The sequence below is a fragment of the Stylophora pistillata genome, chromosome 3 (genome assembly GCF_964205215.1).
Source record: "Stylophora pistillata chromosome 3, jaStyPist1.2, whole genome shotgun sequence".
Classification (NCBI taxonomy): domain Eukaryota; kingdom Metazoa; phylum Cnidaria; class Anthozoa; order Scleractinia; family Pocilloporidae; genus Stylophora; species Stylophora pistillata.
Genome location: NC_142521.1, coordinates 20,893,753 through 20,912,500, shown reverse-complemented (window position 1 = coordinate 20,912,500; position 18,748 = coordinate 20,893,753). Strand labels below are relative to the sequence as shown.

The 18,748-nt window shown below is 40.8% G+C and overlaps 3 protein-coding genes and 1 long non-coding RNA gene across 4 annotated transcripts in view; 1 reads left to right on the top strand and 3 right to left on the bottom strand.

Annotated features, from left to right (window-relative positions):
* Positions 1–3,216, bottom strand: part of LOC148735007 (uncharacterized) — a 3,633-nt gene extending 417 nt beyond the window's left edge. Inside the window, exons 1-2 of the mRNA XM_088753502.1 lie at positions 1,407–3,216; positions 1–868 (exon numbers count right to left, since the gene is read on the bottom strand). The exon at positions 1–868 is cut by the window's left edge and continues 417 nt beyond it. Of these exons, the coding sequence (XP_088609628.1) occupies positions 49–868; positions 1,407–3,184 (2,598 nt within the window). The 5' untranslated portion in view covers positions 3,185–3,216 and the 3' untranslated portion in view covers positions 1–48. The remainder of the gene's footprint in view (positions 869–1,406) is intronic.
* LOC148735004 (uncharacterized) overlaps positions 1–18,748 on the bottom strand; it is a 51,340-nt gene that overhangs the window by 22,658 nt on the left and 9,934 nt on the right. The window lies entirely within an intron of this gene.
* On the top strand, positions 4,972–7,095 carry LOC148735006 (uncharacterized). The gene is made up of 2 exons (XM_088753503.1): positions 4,972–5,224; positions 5,351–7,095. Exons 1-2 carry the CDS (start codon positions 5,043–5,045, stop codon positions 6,987–6,989), a joined length of 1,821 nt encoding a protein of 606 aa, XP_088609629.1. The 5' UTR covers positions 4,972–5,042; the 3' UTR covers positions 6,990–7,095.
* Positions 7,260–9,012, bottom strand: LOC148735005 (uncharacterized). The gene has a single exon (XM_088753504.1). The coding sequence runs from the start codon at positions 8,891–8,893 to the stop codon at positions 7,385–7,387; it is 1,509 nt and encodes a 502-aa protein (XP_088609630.1). The 5' UTR covers positions 8,894–9,012; the 3' UTR covers positions 7,260–7,384.

Below are 18,748 nucleotides of genomic sequence, written 5' to 3'. Positions count from 1 at the left end.
CATTATGCAAACATTCCATTGTTTATTCACTAAGATTTCTCTGTTTTCCTATTTTTTCCTTTGCATGTGCTTTGTCTTGGATTTCATAGTATGGGACCCAGACTTCTTACTACTTTTAGTGTTTGTTTGTACTGCTTTAGCCAAGTCATGGGTGCGCTTCCTCTTGGAGGTTGGTTCTTGTAGTTGTACTGGTCGCCCTTTTGATACAACCTGATGGCTTCCACTACCACACTTTCGTTTTCTGTTGGGCTGGACTCGGATCTTTTTTCCATTTCCGGTTTTTTTCACCTCACTGGACCCGAAAGAAAAAAGAGCGCTTGCCAAATTAGAATGCATAGATCTAGCAGCGGTTAAGGATGTTACCCTTTTTGCAAACCTGATTACACCTTTAGCCAAATTAAGGTCTCTTGAGCTTTGGAGCTTTTGAATTATTTTTTCACAAGAGTTTCTCAACAATTGTTCAGCATTTGCAATGGAATCATCCTCATCATCATCATTGCTCTGAGTTGGTTCAGTGGAATGTTCATCCTCATCATCATTGCTCTGAATTAGTTCAGCAGTTGAGCAGTTTGGCCCTTGTTGTGCTGTTTCCATACTAGTGGATGCCTCTGTTACAAAACCATTAGAACCATCAGTTTGTGATGTTTGTCCAGCATCACTAGAGCGTAATGGCTTATAGCAAGCAACAGGAAGTGTCTTTCCTATTGCTAGCCAGGCCAATTTCTGCCTCTCATGTGGGTTACTGACTGGAATAAAGTTTATGCAGTCTGCTAGATTTGCCACCCACAGGACATACTGGTGTTTGCATGGGCTCCCGTTTTTACCAACCGTGCAGGTACATATCCCAAGAGTCATGTCCACTGTATAACTGACAAAGAACCAATGAGACAATTCATAAATATCTCAATACAACTGGAATTTTTGTTTTTTCAATCTGTAATAGATACATTCTAGACCTTCAACTGGTTGATCCACTAAGATATTAATAGAAATATTCCTAACAGCAGAGTAAGGACTTGCTCTTACTCTGCTATAAAAAACTCAACACCCTGCCAAGAAGGGAAATTACTAAAGGTACCCCACCCCCTGGACAATATATTACTCATGTTTTGGTCTTCCTTATGCTAAATCAACATCCTTGGAATGCAGCATATGGATGAACTGCAGGAATTACATGTATCTCATATGTTATGCATGTTATGTCCCTATGTTTTATGTATTTTTGCTCCAAAGGGGAGGAGCCTAGAAACACTGCCCCCTCCCCCCCCCCTGCACTGCTTCCCCTATCAAGATAATTTGAATCAGACAGTGGGGGAAAGATAGGAAAATAATGCCCACCCACACATGCCCTCTTGTACCATCAGAGCATTATGCTATTGTGACGGCTAAGAAAAAACACTACTAACCTGTGACTGCTATCTGAAGAGCTTCCAACTTTGAATACATTATTGCCAAAGTTCTCCACAGTTGAGAGGTAGGCATCAAGATCTTTTTTATCGGGGACTTTAAACCCTGTGCTTCCGTTTTTCCCTTTGCCAAAGAAACGATGTCTGTACACGCCATCAAAACTCCCATCAGCAATACTAAGGAGCTTATTCTTGTAGTGATCTTCTAAATCAATAGTCAGCTTGTCTAGAAGCCCAACAACATTGTACTCTTTAGTGCGCTGCAGAATTACATCCTTAAGAACCAAAAACTGAGCCTCAGCAAAATTGTTGGTGTGGTTACCTCTAACAAGCAGTTCAGTTCTAAAGCATAGAGCAAAAGATTCTTTGTCATTGTATAGATTTTGCAAATAGCTGACTAGATCTGGGTATTTCTTGCAACGGCCATCATTCAAAAGTTCACTGAAGCAGTTCTCAAAATCTTGTTTTGTCTCGGCATACAAGGACCTCTTGAAAAGGGTGAGAAAATAGGGTCTATCTGCTTGGCTGATACTGTTCTTGCTCTCGTGAAGCCATCTCCAAAGTTGTTGGAGCATGTGGAAGATGCAAAGAAGTAAAACAGATGTTGGCCAAACAGACTTCAGAGCATTTCTTTCCTCTTTACAGTTGTCTGTAAGGATGGCTTGGGGGCCTTGTTCCCGACCACGATCATTGAATGCATACTCTGGTAAACAGGACCGAAACATTTCAAAGCCCTGTTTAAGTGTACGCTCCTGCTCATCACTGGTGATCAAGATGCCAAGTGGAAGTGCTCCAGACACATTGTTTGTGCACATTAAAAACACTTTAAGATTGTGCTCTTCTGTATTAGAAGTAGCATCAACAAAAACCATCTCACCAGACTGCTGCACTTCCTTGTGTACACGGTTCATGAGAGGTGTTACAATAGCAATTATAAGAGGCGTATTATCACCTTCATATATCTGGTAACAAGTAGTAGCTTCAGGGTTGTCTTTCTTGTATTGTTCAAGCCTTTCGGCAAGTCTTTCAAACATCATAACGCCCTGTCCACCATACCTATCCTTACCAAATTGCGTGTAGAGGTAACTAAAGTCCCTTTTTCTTGGCATAACTGCCCGATTGGCCTTTTTCCTGTGAAATTCCAATTCATCCTGACATGATTCTTTGAGTTCTTTCAAGTACTGTTGCCTTGCTGTTGCTGGTGTATGCCCACTTTCAAACAGCTTCAAAACCCTTTCTGTGCACTCAGGAGAAAGGTCACGGAAATTAGAGGTCTCCAGAGTTTCAAGTGAATGGTTGTGGTCCCACTCTATGTCCACAGAACAACATCCCTCGCTGTCTATTTTGACTATCATCTGAAAGGGGCAATTGGTGTTCTTTACTCTGGCAGATGGATTCAAGTACAATTTCTGCTGTGGATCTTTACTTGGACTCCAGTTGCGAGTGTTGTGTTGGCATCTATAGTAGTTTTGCAACACATAGCCGCTTGTTGGTGCCTTCTTTGTCTTTAACTTCACTGAGATGCTGTTTATCACTTCATATTCGGATATCCATTGCTCCAGGTTTTCTTTCGTTATATCTTCGGTCAAAAAGTGCACTTTGAACTTTTCTCCATTTCCTGAAATTGCCTTCAGGTAGTAAAATGAATCATCTGGAAGCGAAGCCAGAAAACTCTCCTTTGTAATTTGGGTCGATTCAAAAGATTTTCTTTTCGATTCGACTTCTTTTATAGCTGAAGATATTAGATCTTTGAGAAAATTGTCGGGTTTGTCCGCCATTTTGATTTGATAAAAATCGCGATGGTTTGTGGGAAAGCTAGTCTGCATTGATCTAATTGTCACGCATGTCGTCGGAGAGAGTCGGAAATATCGGTTCCTTCTTGGCATCGACCCTTACGATGGCATCGACCGTCATGAGAAATGGCATCGACCGTTTTCAATGGCAACGACCGTTCCGAGAAATGGCATCGACCGTTTCAAATGGCAACGACCGTTTACGAAAGGGAAATTTGCGGCGCCGACAAGCAAAGTTTCACGGTTGCTCTGACAGTGAAAGTGAATGGCGAAAAACTCCCACCGAAAGTCATATTTAAAGGTGTTCGGCAGCTAAATATCAACACGCCACCAAGGATGCAAATTTCAGTGCACAAGAAAGGCTGGATGGACGAAGAGGGTATGTTTTATCTCTACACTGTTTAATCAGAGAAGGAACTTTTCGAGCGAGCGACAAACATTGTTGTCATGGATATCATGTTACTGAGCACGTACCGGTATGCAAGTTATCATTTGTTTGCTATTCTCTTTAAGTCGTTTAGTAATCTATAGGTCTCTAAGGGCAGTATTCTTTTTTTAATTCATAGGAATAAAGGAGTGGATTAGACGCAATCTTCGCTACACCGCAGACCAAAAAGCTCTACTCGTCTGGGATTCCTTTCATGGTCACTTGACGGAGGCCGTAAAAGATCTTCTGGCCAGGCGAAATGTCAACGTTGCAGTCATCCCTGGCGGACTTACACCCGTATTGCAGCCCCTTGACAAATGTATTAACAAGCCGTTTAAGAACAAGGTACGTTCTCAATATCAGGCTTGGATGGTGAACGGTCCGTTTACTTACACTCCTCCGGGGAAAAAGCGAGCGCCGAGTAAACAACTTGTTTTACAGTGGATACACAAAGCTTGGCAAGAGATACCCGCCGATTTAGTTGCCAAATCCTTCAAGTCCTGTGGAATTTCAAACGCTATGGACGGCACCGAGGATGAAGCTGTGTGGGAAGAAGAAGGAGCTGGAGCTGATGAAGCAGACGACGAGTTAGAGAACGAGTTCGATACGGACAGTGAGCAAGAATACTAGCCGAGACTAGACAAACAACAACCACCACAACCGCTCTTTTCAGAGCCACCCCGGTTCTTTTCAGAAGCACCAAATAGATAAAAGTCAATGACCAACACTAAGTGTCTTTTAAACTGTAAGTTTTTATCAAATTGTGATCTTAAGATTTTGTTACGTGAAAATACTTGGCTATAAGACGCACCTCAATTTTAGCACTAACTTGCCACCCGAAGAGAGAAAACCGTGCGCCTTATAACCGAATAACTACGGTAACTTAATTGGTTCCTTGTCTCATATTGAATTGTGTTTAAGCACCTTCTTTTTATCTATAAATCACTGAATGGTCTTTGCCTACAATGTCCGATGGAACTCTTCGAACATTGCAAATGAACTAAGTCTCTACACTCGAACCTTCAAGAACTGCTGCTGAGGCACCCAAACTGTTAAACTAAATCATGTGGTGATAGAACTTTCTCTATATGTGCCTCAAATATTTAGAACACTATTCCATTAATTGGAAATAAGACAACCCAGAACAGTATCATCATTTAAGAAAAATCTCAAGACCTTCCTTTTAACCAAATGGTATTATTAACCTCTAGTTTCAAGGTGTATTCCTAGTTTTTTTCTTCTTTTCTACTTTTTTAGAGTAACTGTTATGGTTTTAGGATTACTGGTAATTTTGTTAAGCGTTTCACACATGTAGTGAACGTGCATGTGCATTAGCCATTTTCAAAACGAGCGGCGGTCTGGGTACGATTTGCCACCCTAGAGGCTCTTGGGATCGTTTGGAGGGACAGCAAGAACATGGTGGACAAGAGCAATGCAACCGTGCGAGACGCTCTCAAGGTTATTCTGACAGAAGAAGATATACCTGGTGCAAAAATTCCTCGCGAAACTGTAGAACAATGTAGCGTCGTTCAATTGAAAAGGTGGTTGCTGTGCAGGGGAGCAAAGACTACGGGAAATAAGAAAGCATTGATAACAAGGTAGGTTCACTCGAGGTGTATATTTTCATTTAGTGGTGTACATATGAGCTTAAATTATATCGAAGGAGAAATTGTGTCGTTTTATTTTGTTTCATTCCAGTCATATATCATGTTCATATTTTTCAGAGTTCAAGATTACATTAAGCATGGACTAGACGTTAAATATCTCCGTGATCCAGACGGTGGACTACACCTTCTCCGCAAGAAGGCTCAACTTGGAGTGCTGGAGGAGGAAGAGCCGCAGCTCAACCAATTCTTTCCAAAAGAAGGATACAAACCTGATTTTAAAGATTTGCCTAAGATAGCTTTTGGAACCGTTTGGCAGTTTATGATTGAAGGAGTTGAAAGTAAAAAACAACTTTCCACTGCAAAGCCCCTAGTCAAGGGATTTAACTTCTTCAAGTCAGGGCATGTTTTATACATTGGACATCTGCACCAAAATGGAAAACATTATGTAAAAAGCCAAGTTCTGCCATCGATGAAAAAAGATAAAGTATACTCTTGTTTTCTGTTAATGTCATCCATAGGTTGTGTGTTAAAAGCACACTGTAAGTGTCCTGCTGGTATTGATGGCCGTTGTAACCATGTGGCATCTACATTGTTTGCCCTTGAACAAAGCTTTAAGGAGACGAAAAGGAAAAATTCGGATGCAGCTGAGTCCTGCACATCTAAGCCTTGTAAATGGAATGTGCCAGGGAAACGCAAGGGTCCAGTGACACCTATCTCTGAGATGAGCTTTGTCAAACATGATTATGCTAAAGAAAAGAAAGCAAAAAGGCCAAAGCTAGCCTCATGTCCAGCACAGAATGGTACCTGTGTATCAGAAAAAAAAGTCTGGCCAAGTGAAAGATTACAAAACTTCCATAAATCTTTAAAAGAATATCAAATGAAATCTGGGAGAGCTGTTGGATGGACACATATTCTTCCTCAAAAGGTAAATAATCTGGAAGAGCCACTCATCTCACCCATCAAATGTCATCCAATATCAGCTGATGAACTAAGAGTGAGATTTGAGAAAGTGAAGAGGAACATTAATTTTGATGAAGAAAAAATAAAGAAAGTAGAAGAGCAAACACGAGGGCAGTCAAACTCAAATTTGTGGCATCATCACAGGCAGCCCAGGATTACTGCTACAAATTGTTACAGAATAGCTGTGCAAAGGGAAACAACATCACCAACAAAAATCATCCAAGATGTCCTTGGTTACAAAAAACCATTTCAGAGTAAATACATGCAAGAAGGACTTGAAATGGAGGACAGGATCATAGCTGCTTACAAATTATTAAAGCAGGGGGAAGGGGTTACTGATATATCCGTAGAAAAATGTGGCTTTTTCATTTCCAAGCATCATGGGTTACTCGGAGCAAGTCCAGACGGATTAGTGTGTGACCCTTCTGCAGAAGACAGTAAGGGTCTTCTTGAAGTGAAATATATTCAGATGGAAAAGCAAGAAAGTCTGGAGGAGGCTCTGCTCCGAAAAGGAATTTGCAAGAAGTTTGAGGAATCTGTGATTTTGAACTCAAGACACAAATATTATTTTCAAGTACAACAGGCAATGTTTGTGGCAGAGCAAAAATGGACTGACTTTGTGGTTATGGGAACAGCCTCTTCCACACCTTTTTGTGAGAGAGTTTATTTCTCACAAGAACACTGGGATAGAATATTCCCAAAACTTGAATCATTTTTTAACTGCTGGATTGTACCAGAACTTTCATATCCTTGTGTGAAATATGGGCTCCCCAAAATTGATGCGCGCATGTTTTGAGAGCTTTTTGTTTTAAGAGTTTTATTCTTTTTCATCTACTAGAAAACTTATAACTGAAGTTGTATTTCTTAACATGTCCAATGTTGAATAATATCATTATACTATACGCTGCATGTTTTGGCAAACCTAGATTTAAATGTGTAGTCAAAGCATTTGCAATGCTAAACCTAAAATGCAAATGACCCAACCTACTATCATTGTGTGATGTAGCTGCTCCCCAAAGTAAGCTGAATTTGAATCACTCATTTGACTCCAATTTCAATACCAATATTATTGTTTGGTCCAAACAAAATTTATTTCATTACACCATTTAATGAAAGTTATTGCAATATGAATGTTTTCGTGTTTCATCATCAACATGTGTCATGACAGTTAACAATATTACATGATAATTTTTAATTTATAAGAGGGGGTTGAAAATTTGACAAAGCACAGACCACTACAAGCATGTCTGATGCAATAGGTGCAATAGTAATTGGTATCTTATGGTCGAAGATGTGCCAGTTCTTTATACGTTCCATGAGCCGCTCCACATGAACTCTTAGGCTAGCAACCACCTTGTTGTGATTTGTTTCATTTGTGGAAAACTGTATCTTCTGTTCTAAAAATTTTGGTATAACAAGGCTTGCACCAACAGAAGCTAATTCATCCTGGCAATTGAACCCTTTGTCAGCCAGTACCTGGTCACCAGGATTTAGTCTGTCTAGAAAACCACTAAGAACAGTTATTTCCTTATCTGAGGTTGAACCAGGAAATAAGTCACTCACAAAACATAAAACACCGCTTGGCGTTATGCCCAACAGTGATTTCATGGTGGTTCTTGACTTGTATGATGAAAAACAGGTAGACTGTGAATCAAGAGCAGATGGCCTCTCCATTTCAAATTCCGTGCAATCGACAATGACTGTTACGTTAGGCAACAGTTTCTTAAAACTGTCAGGCCTATAACATTGAAGTACTTCTCTTGGGGGGATGATGATAAGAGGTTCAAATTCCCTCCTCAAAAATGGAATCCAGGCATTTACAATCTTAGAGACAGTTGATCTTGAAACCAAAAATCGATGAGCAAGATCATTCTCAAACAAACCCAGCCTCAAGCGCAGCATAACAAGGGTAAACTCCTGGAATTTAGTAAGTACTCTGGGTCTCCCAACATTACCGTTCGTGGTGGTCCTTTTGTGCCCATAATTAATATTGCTAGAGGCTTGTTCTACAGTTTTGTAACAAAGAATAAAAGCATTGTAATCGGGAAAGCCGGTGTAGAATGCAATATCATCATCTTTATCTTTAAATTTGCTTATGTCAAATCTATTGTTATCTAAAGCATGCTTCAAGCTTTCGATTTCCTTTTGTAATTTGCTGTTCACCTCTTTTATGTTGTTGTTTTCTTTCTCCAACTGCTGAATCTCTCCCTTAAGCTTAACAATTTCTTGTTCTCTTGTTTGCATTCTGTTGTATAAACTGTTTAGTTGGTCTCCAGTAAGTAACGTTTGCATTTCCACACTGGTACTGGTGTCAGCATTAACATTCATATTTTCTGTCTGTTCTTCAAATTTAAAGTTCGCTTCCTGTGGTAATTGAGCAAGTGCTGTTTTTCTTTTTTTGGTTTGCTCTATTTTCTGTACATCTTCGAAACTGGCCCTCTTGCGTTCTCTACGTTGAGCTGTCGGTTTTGTCCATGGAAAAATTGAAGGCAAGTGCGTTCTGCTAAGTTTTTCTCCTCCATCGAAATGAACTGAGCAAATCCGCGTACTCGTAGAATCTAATTTCAGAGTCTCGTTCCTCATAAGAACCACGTACTTTCTACGTATATGAGGGTCTTTTGGAATTCTATAATACTGAAGGTTAGGTGCATTTCTGTAACTATTAGTGCAGCCTGGAATACAGCAGTTATAGTGTGCCATGTTTGTCACACGTCAGCTGTGCGTTTGTTTACCTTCACGCTGTCCCTCCAAACGATCCCAAGAGCCTTTATGGTGGCAAATCGTACCCAGACCGCCGCTCGTTTTGAAAATGGCTAATTACATAAACTATTAGTATCATTATCATTATTACTATTATTAGTATTATTATCACAATACTGATGAATATTGTGTCCAATATCTTGCCATATAAACTATTTTGTGTCTTTTAGAGCTACTTGACTCCTATATACACACTTATACTGTAGGTATATGCTCACCAAGATCCCTACACATTCATGAGCCCATTTCTCTTTCAAATCAAGTTGTTACAAGGTCTCCTAGCTATTGTGCTGATAATCAGACTAGATTCCTGTGCCTCTCTTTATCAACTGGATTCCCTTGGAGTAACTACATGGCATTAATATTTCTACTACAACTATTATAAAATGTTTCATTAATTTGGAAAAGCCTCTGCTGCCTCTATTAAGAGGATTGGACAGAACGATATAACTCACCTTAAGAAAAACATCGAGCACCAATTAAAGCACCATCTGTCATCACTTCTCCTTCAATGAATAAAGGCCACTCAGAATTGTCTGTCACAAGTTTGGTGGCTCCTAAAAGCTGTTGTTGCTCACAAGAACAAGATTGTTGTTTTGCTGTAAGTGGCATTAAATCTTCTTCCATGAGACCCACTTAACCAGCAGGGAATATCCATTCTACTGCAAATCTGTTGACAGTGTCTCCCCCAGCTGGACATATCACCAGCACTACACCACAAGACAGAAACATACCACACTCTCATGAAATTTTCCATAAATGGAAAAAGTTACTTGTATCAAGTATCCCTTCTCCTGATCAAATAGTCCGGTGTAATAAGCTAGAAACAACCCAACCAACAATCTAAAGATTTCCTCATGTTTAATGTAAAATCTGATAGGAATGAACAAAATAGCGCTTCAACAATACCAGAGTTGGATCAAACACCAGTATAAATCAGCAGATATGATGTCCATACTGTTACTGGTAGAAAATTAGTTTAGATAAGGTTTCGAATTATTCTCAGTTTTTGATGCCAGTGACCCATCAGTGACAGGGGTATACAGTCAGTGCCACTAATATAAAAGAACTTCCTTAAGACTCCACGTGGGATTTCTTTAGATCAACTTCCGAAGACTTTTTTCCAAAATTTGATTTACCAAACTTGGATTGCAACTTATCTACTGGTGCCGCTTATATGCCAGTGTTTACAGTAAGCTTTACATTAAAAATTTGAAAGAGTTTGGTAAGTTTCTGTCAGATCTTTGTAGTTGCAGAATTCATTTGCTAGAAGTAGTTATTGTTATTATTTTTACATTGTCAGAGAATAGACAGTCTTCCCAATCTACGGTTATGACTTTTTAATTTAGACTACCTCAGTGCCATTGGCAAAGTTAGTACTTTTGAAGAAGATTTGACCTGGCCACCCTCCCAAGAGTGTTATTCTTTTAGATTAATGGCAATCTTTATAATTCTTATTCTAATTTAAGGTGTTAAAATACTGCATTTCTATTCCCTCACCAGGTTTTTACATAATAATCTAATTTAGATAAAATCAATGGAACTCTTTATAATGAATAAGGGAATTTCTATCCCTGGTGGAGTGCTACAAGATCACATTCAATCTGAATGGTCTACATTTCAGTGATTACTTTGAACTGTGCAGGAGCACTAAGATGAGATCCAACCATGAACCTTAGATACAAACCAAACTTGCAAGATTAAACTGTTTTAAATATTCCTTCTCTGTTAAGGTAATCAAGTTTTGGAACATACATACCTACATACATAATATCTTTATTTGATTAGTAGGCTAAAAATTTTTAACTTTACAGCTGATGTGGACCTATATCTTCGTAAAATAAGATAAATAAACCTAGAGTAAAGTGTTAAAATAAGAAACTGAGATTAATTTAAATATGTCATAATATAATTTTATTAGAAATAGTAGAAATTTGAATTCTGATTATAAACAACAGAGCCAGCCCCCTTTCCAAAATTTATATTTACAACACCATTTTTTGCCTTTTTAAGCCTATTTTCAAAAGTAATTGAATTAGAGAAGTGTCTTAATTTATCTGGTATGGAATTCTAGGCAATTGCTGCCCTGTCTCCTTCGTTCAGTATTAGGTCTATCAATTAAAATATTTAGCAATTTCCCAAGATTACAACTATTAGGGCCCAGTATTGTTTACATTATATGTAAATGATCTCTTTCGAGTTCCAAAACACTGCAAACCTCTGGGCTATGTGGATGACACAAAAATTTTCCTCAGGTTCCCCTCAAACAAACTTCAAGACGTTATCTCTGCTGTAAACGAAGATCTCGAAGAAATATTGAGTTGGTGTTGTAGAAATTCGCTGCTCATCAACCCTGATAAAACAAAACTTCTCTATGTGGGCGTCCCCCAACTAATGAGAACTTTACCTGCCACTCTTCCAAGTGCCACAATATTGGGAACTGAAATCAAGCCTGTGACCGTAGTTAAGGACCTGGGAGTGCACATTGATTGCCATCTTAACTTTAATGAGCACATCACTAAAACGGTATCTGACTGTATGTTTAAATTAACGAGAGTCAATAGGACAAAACATTTACTGGATCGAAGCACTCTGATATACCTCATAAATGCTTTCGTCTTTTGCAAACTTTTTTATTGTTCGACAGTTTGGAGCAACACAAGTAATAAGAATATCAAAAAACTTCAGTTAGTCCAGAACTATGCTTGCAGGATCGTGACTGGCTTGAAAAAGTACGATCACATCACAGAGGCACTGAAGTCCCTTAAATGGCTTAACGTAAAGAAAAAACTACTTTTTAATGACTTAGTCATGGTTTATAAATGCATCAACAACTTGACTCCTAACTATCTCTGTGAACGATTTAAACAACGTTCCGAAATTCACCAAAGAGATACCAGACAGAAGAGCGAGCTTACGTTGCCCAAGTGCAGGATCGCGGCTGGGCAAAGGGCTTTTGCCTTCCGTGGGGCTAAAAGTTATAATTTTTTACCTAAATTTATCAGAGACACAGATAGCCTAAGTGGTTTTAAAAAGAAAATTTTTAAGAATATTCTTAATTCGTAACATGTGACTTTAGTATTTATTTAGTATTTAGTTTATTTATTTAGTATTTAGTATTTAGTACTTATGACTTTAGACGTTTTATGACTTAATATCTTATATTCATGTATGGCGGAAGAGCCCCCAGGGGGGGAGCTATGCAATAAAGTATGTATGTATGTATGTATGTATGTATTAGAGCACTTAATGACCGAGGAATTTACTTCATTCAAGCCCAGGCCACAAAATGCCATGCAAGTAATAATTAGGATACGAAACTTATAAAAATACAAAGAGGCGTCCACCCAACTATGGAAAGCCAAATGGTGCAAAATTCAAGAGGAATATTGCAATCACAGTCGTCCTTTTAGATCACAATCAACAAACCAATTTATCATAAACTACCACTTATGATCACATTCAACGAAATATAACCATCACCTTCAACACCAACAGTGGCACTCGACCGACTTTTAACAGGCAATGTCAAAGTCGACAAAAACAGGGTTTTACGAATAATAACTCAGGGTTTTACTACGAATAATAACTCAGGGTTTTACGAATAATAACTCAGATTCCAAGGGGTTGGAAAGGGAATCACATCCAAAAGGTCAAAAATTTGATTAACAAAGTCATAAAAAGATGTCAAAAAAATCCCATAAAGCCCGCGGGCCTTCACGAAGTGCATCTTGGGAACACGAGGCTTCAAAATGGCGAGTGGTGCTGGCAGCCTCAAAGAACAAGTCAGGTCGGCCATTAGATCCGCTGTAAGAGAAGAACTATCCTCACGAAGTGGAAGTCAGTCATCAGCAGAGAGAAAGAGGCAGTTAATAAGTGCACCTGCTTCCTCAGCTTATCGTGCTTTAAACAAAGTGTCTGCACTTAGTGTCGAAGGCACAAATGAAACGCCAAAACAGTGTGCCATCTTATGGCCTTCAATTTAAAAAAAGGCTAAGCAATCAACAAAAGTGCAAGTCGTTCCTAAAAGTGTTTACCTTTTACAGGAACCCGACATTGATGCTGACAAGGAATATGGTCTAATCGACAACATGATTGTGATCAAAGGTCAGCACGATTTTTATCCTGATTACTCAGAAGAAGAGAAAGTCGGAGTTGGTTTCCTTGTTCAAGACAAAGTTACCCCACATTACAAGCAGGGATTTTGACTTCGTGAGAAGAGAAAGAAATACTATTTCTGTGCCAGTGGTTAAAGAGAATCACAAGTGGAACTTTAAACATGTTAAACATCCTTGTGCCACAGGACGGCTGTATGTAAGATTGAATGTGGCACAGGAAACCCCAGTAACAAGTGATGATGAAATCGAAGGAAGTGATCAGCATGAAAGCACCGAAAGTCAATCATCTGTGCAAGCTGTTAACAACCAGCCAAATGTCCTGGGTGTTAGCTCTGGAAGTATGCAGGTGGGTGCAATTGATGAAGTTGAGTGTTACAGCTCTCCTCAATGGTCTTATCAGTCTGTGGATTCATCATTCATTGATAATGGTCTTGAGTCTTTGTCATCCATTTTTACAAGTGCAAGTAGAGAAACTATGAGCGACTCACTACTAACATACCAGGACATTGGGCTTCCTTCAGATGCTTTGAGTGAGAGCACAATGAAGAAGGAAGCAAGAGATGATAGTGTACACCAAATTCTGAACGGACTTAAGCTCTCCATGAAGCCATATATGTGTTCAGAAAAGCTAAAGGTTGACAGAGAGGATATCATCATGGACTTTTTTCAGTTTGACATCAGTGTTCACTTTGATCCAGCCATACCCATCAAAGTGCAGAGCAAAGGAGAGCCAGCTGTAGATACAGGAGGACTGCTTAGACAAGCATTCACGGATGTTTTTACTGAACTTGCAAGTGGTTCATCCTGAGGTATATATGCATGCAAGACTTACTCCTGTGTACTGCACTGAACATCTTTTGACAGGTGTATTTGAAGTTTTGGGGAAGATGATAGCACACAGTTTAATTTAAGGTGGACCTGGCTTCCTTTATCTCACTCCTGGGATCTACTGGTACATAGCCACTGAGGATTCGTCAGAAGCAGTCGGAAGGTCCTCTTTTGTAGAGATTGTGAGAGTGAACTTGCTGGCTTTGTTGAAAGGGTAAGGGCCTTTAACATTCTCATCTTTAGCTTACAATACAGTTATAACAGTATTCAGTCTATATAAGGTGAAAACCTCAATATCATGTAATTATTCAACTTTGTGGAAACGCTGAGGTTTACTAGAGCTCTTTTCGGCCTCACATTGCCGCCCTTCCTGCTGGGAGGCGTAATTCAACACCTGTTGGAGAGTTGCAGACAAAACTACCCGAACATTGTCAGCGAGATCGAAATGAGTTTATACGTAGACGACCTTATCAGCGGCAGCCCTACTCTGGTGCATCCTCGCTAAATTAGTGTCTGAATCCTGGTCCACCTCTTCAAAACAAGCTCTGGAGTGTCCTAGTTCGTTCGCGATTTCATCCAGTTGCAGTCGCAGGAGACATCAAACAAGCTTTCCTCCAAGTGCGTATTAAAGAGCAAGACTGTGATGCGCAAAGATTTCATTGGTTGAAGGACCCAAGCAGTCAAATTATGGAAACGCTGAGGTTTACTAGAGCCCTTTTCGGCCTCACATAGTCGCCCTTCCTGCTGGGAGGCGTAATTCAACACCTGTTGGAGAGTTGCAGACAAAACTACCCGAACATTGTCAGCGAGATCGAAACAAGTTTATACGTAGACGACCTTATCAGCAGCGGCCCTACAAGTGAAAAGGCAAAAGAAATCAAATCAGCTTCTCAGATTGTATTCGCCGAGGGCACCTTCGAGTTGCATAAATGGCATTTGAACATGAAAGAATTGGAATCAGCTGCTTCCGAACCAGTCTTGATCAAGGAAGAAACGTACGCAAAAGGGCAGTTAAATGTCCCCAGAAGAAAAGGAACTACCCTGCTTGGCTTGCCATGGGACAAGGAAAACGATACTGTCGGCATGAGTTTTCCACAAGAGAAAGCTGATCCCAGCAAGCGGGGAATTTTAAGCAAAGTGGCGAGGATCTATGACCCACAGGGAGGAAAAATTCTCTACCGTGACGTGTGTGACTCCAAGCTGAACTGGGATGCAAGGCTTCCAAGCAAGTTGATGCAGAGTTGGATCCGATGGGAGGAGCAACTTCCCGAGCAGCTCACAGTCCCGAGGTCTTTAGCAGCCTATCAAGAGGATATTCAGTCAATCGAGTTGCACGCCTTTGGTGATGTCAGTGGTAAGGGGTAGCTGCAGCTGTGTATGCTGTTGTTGTTCAAGAGTCAGGCGCCAATCAGGGGCTCGTGGCAGCAAGAGCGAGACTTTCCAAAAAGGGACTGACGATCCCTCGGCTAGAGTTGGTGTCTGGATATATGGCAGTGAATCTCTTGGCAAACGTGGCCTCAGCTCTGAAGGGATTTCCCCTAATAGAAAAGTACTGTTGGCTCGATAGCAGCGTCTCCCTGCACTGGATCAGATCTCCAGGCACATATAAGCAGTTTGTGAGTAACAGGGTTGAGAAAATACATACACATTCGGAAGTGACCTGGCGACACGTACGGACTTCAGAGAACCCTGCTGAACTTGGAAGCTGTAGCGGAGATCTGACAAATAATCCCTCTTGGTGCAATGGACTGAAGTGGTTGAAAAACAAAGCGTGCTAGCCTCCAGATATTGTGACTAAGGCATCAGATGAATCAATGGCAGAAGTGAAAGCGACACGAGATGTTTTTGCTGTGGTGATAGCAACTACAGACGAGCTAGACACCCTCCTTGAGAAATCTACCTACTGGAGGACAATGAGAATCTGTGCGTGGATAATGCAGTTCGTCCACAACGTTCGTTCAAGGAAGACAGGAAGACTTAAGGGACCGCTGACAAGTGAAGAAACTAACAAAGTGATAATCTTTTGGGCGAAAAGAGCCTAGTCCCGAGCCACAGCTGATAAACAATACCAAGAAAATCGGTTGCAACTGAATCTACAACCAACCCAAGACCGCATTTTGAAATGTCGAGGTAAAATCCAAGGGCATTTCCCGGTATATTTGCCTGATAGCCACCACTTCACAGAGAAGCTCATAACACAATTTCATCTCGGAACGCTCCACGGGGAAGTCGTCAGTACCATGGCAACGGTCCGAGAGCTGTACTGGGTTCTGCGCCTCAGAAGATTGACCAAACGAATCGTGAAGAGTTGCCACGGCTCTCTGAGGTTTCAAGCCCAAGCCTTTTTATCCCCACCCCAAGGAGACCTCCCAAGGGATCACACGGAAGGTCAAACACCCTTTCAAGTCGTCGGCGTCAACTACGCGGGACCATTGAAGTACCATAAGAACGCGAAGACAGAGGGAAAGGCGTATGTGTTGCTGTACGCCTGTAGCCTGACACGAGCTTTATTCTTGGATTTGCTGCCCAACTTGGAAACTAAAGAATTCCTCGCGAGTTTCAAGCACTTCATCGCCCGACGAGGGAGACCACAAAAGGGGTATTCTGACAATGGAAGAACTTTTGTTGGTGCCGCCCAATGGATTAAGCAAGTGATGCAAGATGAAAGGTTCCAGAATTTCGTCGCTTACCAAGGGATCAAGTGGCAGTTCAATTTGAGTCATGCACCGTGGTGGGGAGGGCAATTCGAGAGAATGGTGGGACTCGTAAAAGGAGCTTTTTACAAATGCATTGGAAACAGTCTCCTGTCCTGGATTGAACTTGAAGAGGTACTGCTAGACATAGAAGTGGCACTAAACAACAGACCACTGAGTTACCCGGATGACGATATTCAGCTACCTATCCTGACCCCGAGTTCTTTCCTGTATGGTCAATCGAACATGCTGCCAGAGTTAGAACCTCATTGCGTTCAGGAACATGACTTGCAGAAGAGAGCCAAGTATTTGAGGAAGTGCAAGGATACACCATGGTCACGCTGGACAAGAGAGTACCTCCATGGACTGAGAGAGAGACACCGGCTGAAGCACAAAGGAGACGTGACCTATCCATCCAGGGGAGAAGTTGTTATCATCAAATCAGAGGAGAAGAACCGAGCACAGTGGAAGTTGGGAGTCGTTGAAGACCTAATCACCGGCCGTGATGGTGTGATTCCTGGGGCGAAGCTAAAATCGGGAAAGGTGCATCTGGAGCACCCAATTCAGCACTTGTATCCGCTGGAGTTGAGCTGTGACAAGTCAGTACAGACCCCACCGGCGACCCTGAATGCAGACACGCCAGTCTACAGGCCCCGAAGGGATGCTGCTGCAGCAGCTAGATTATGTATTTAGGATAATAACGAGAATGAACAATGAACACATTTCTTGATCATAACCGATTTTCCAACTGTTTAAGTTCGTGGACATTTGCCCTCTCGAGGCAAATGGGGGGAGGGTGTCGGAAATCGTGTGTTTATATAATCAAACCTTTTCAACGCGTTTAAAAGGTTTGATTATGTAAACACACGATTTCCGACAAAAGAAATGTGGAAAAGATTGTAGTAGATGTGGCTATCAACATGACAAAGGCAAATGCCCAGCTTAAGGAAATAAATGCTCAAAATGTCACAAGTTGAACCATTTCTTAAAGTTTACCTGTCGAAAAACCCAGATAAGAAAGGAGTGAACTGTGTAGATGAATGTAGTGATGATGAGTTCTTTATCGGGTGCATTACCTCAGTAAATTCTGTAGACAAAAGTGAATGGTGCAAAAACTTAAAGATAAAAGACAAAGTTATACAGGTCCAACTAGACACAGGTGCTAAAGTCAATGTCATCTCCACTAAAGTTCTGCAAGATTTTACTTGTTTCTACCCCTATGAGAAGACTCGATCAGGTCAAACTGAAATCCTATTCAGGCCATCAGATTCCTACCAAAGGAGTAGTGACATTACCTTGTGAATGTAATGGCAACATTTTTCAAGCAAGTTTCCATGTAGTTGAAATAGAAGCTCCTACTATCCTTGGTGCCCAAACCTGAAAAGACCTTGGTCTTCTTGCCCGAGTGCATCTACCTCAGCAACAAAGCCTCTCAAACTGTCCAGAGGGAATGAGTCAAAAGATGTATGAACAACACTCAGATCTATTTTAAGGCCTAGGTTGCCTTCCAGGGGAACACACAAAGTTGATTCAAACATATTTCCTGTGGTACGTCCACCAGGAAAAGTGTCCGTTTCGCTCAAAGAGAAAACAAAAGAAGAGCTTAATAAGATGGAGAAGGCAGACATAGTAGTTAAGCAGAAAGAACCAACAGACTGGGTGAATAGTATGGTAGCAGTCATAAAACCCAACAAACTTCGCATATGCATTGATCCGCGAGAGGGAACACTTTCCAATAGTAGTTAAGCAGAAAGAACCAACGGACTGGGTGAATAGTATGGTAGCAGTTGTAAAACTCAACAAACTTCGCATATGCATTGATCCGCAGGAGGGAACACTTTCCAGTGACTACCATAGAAGAAGTTGTTGCTGATATGCCTTAAGCAAAAGTGTTTTCAGTCCTTGATGCCACCTCAGGATACTGGCAAGTGAAATTAGATGAAGCTAGCTCAAAGCTTTGCACATTCCATACACCATTTGGAAGATACCGCTTTACAAGATTACCATTTGGAATAAAATCAGCCCCTGGAGCATTTCAGAATCACATGACAGAGATGATTACAGATGTGGAAGAAGTAAAAGTGATTGCTGATGATCTCCTGGTATGGGGTGAAGATGATGAAGAACATGATGCAAGACTAAAACAAGTGTTAACA

Bases quoted from the DNA above. Each gene is read 5' to 3' on its own strand.
- LOC148735006 (XM_088753503.1), top strand. From the start codon at position 5,043: ATGGTGGACAAGAGCAATGCAACCGTGCGAGACGCTCTCAAGGTTATT. The intron at 5,225-5,350 runs GTAGGTTCACTC...CATATTTTTCAG, and splicing joins AAGAAAGCATTGATAACAAG to AGTTCAAGATTACATTAAGC.
- LOC148735005 (XM_088753504.1), bottom strand. From the start codon at position 8,893: ATGGCACACTATAACTGCTGTATTCCAGGCTGCACTAATAGTTACAGA.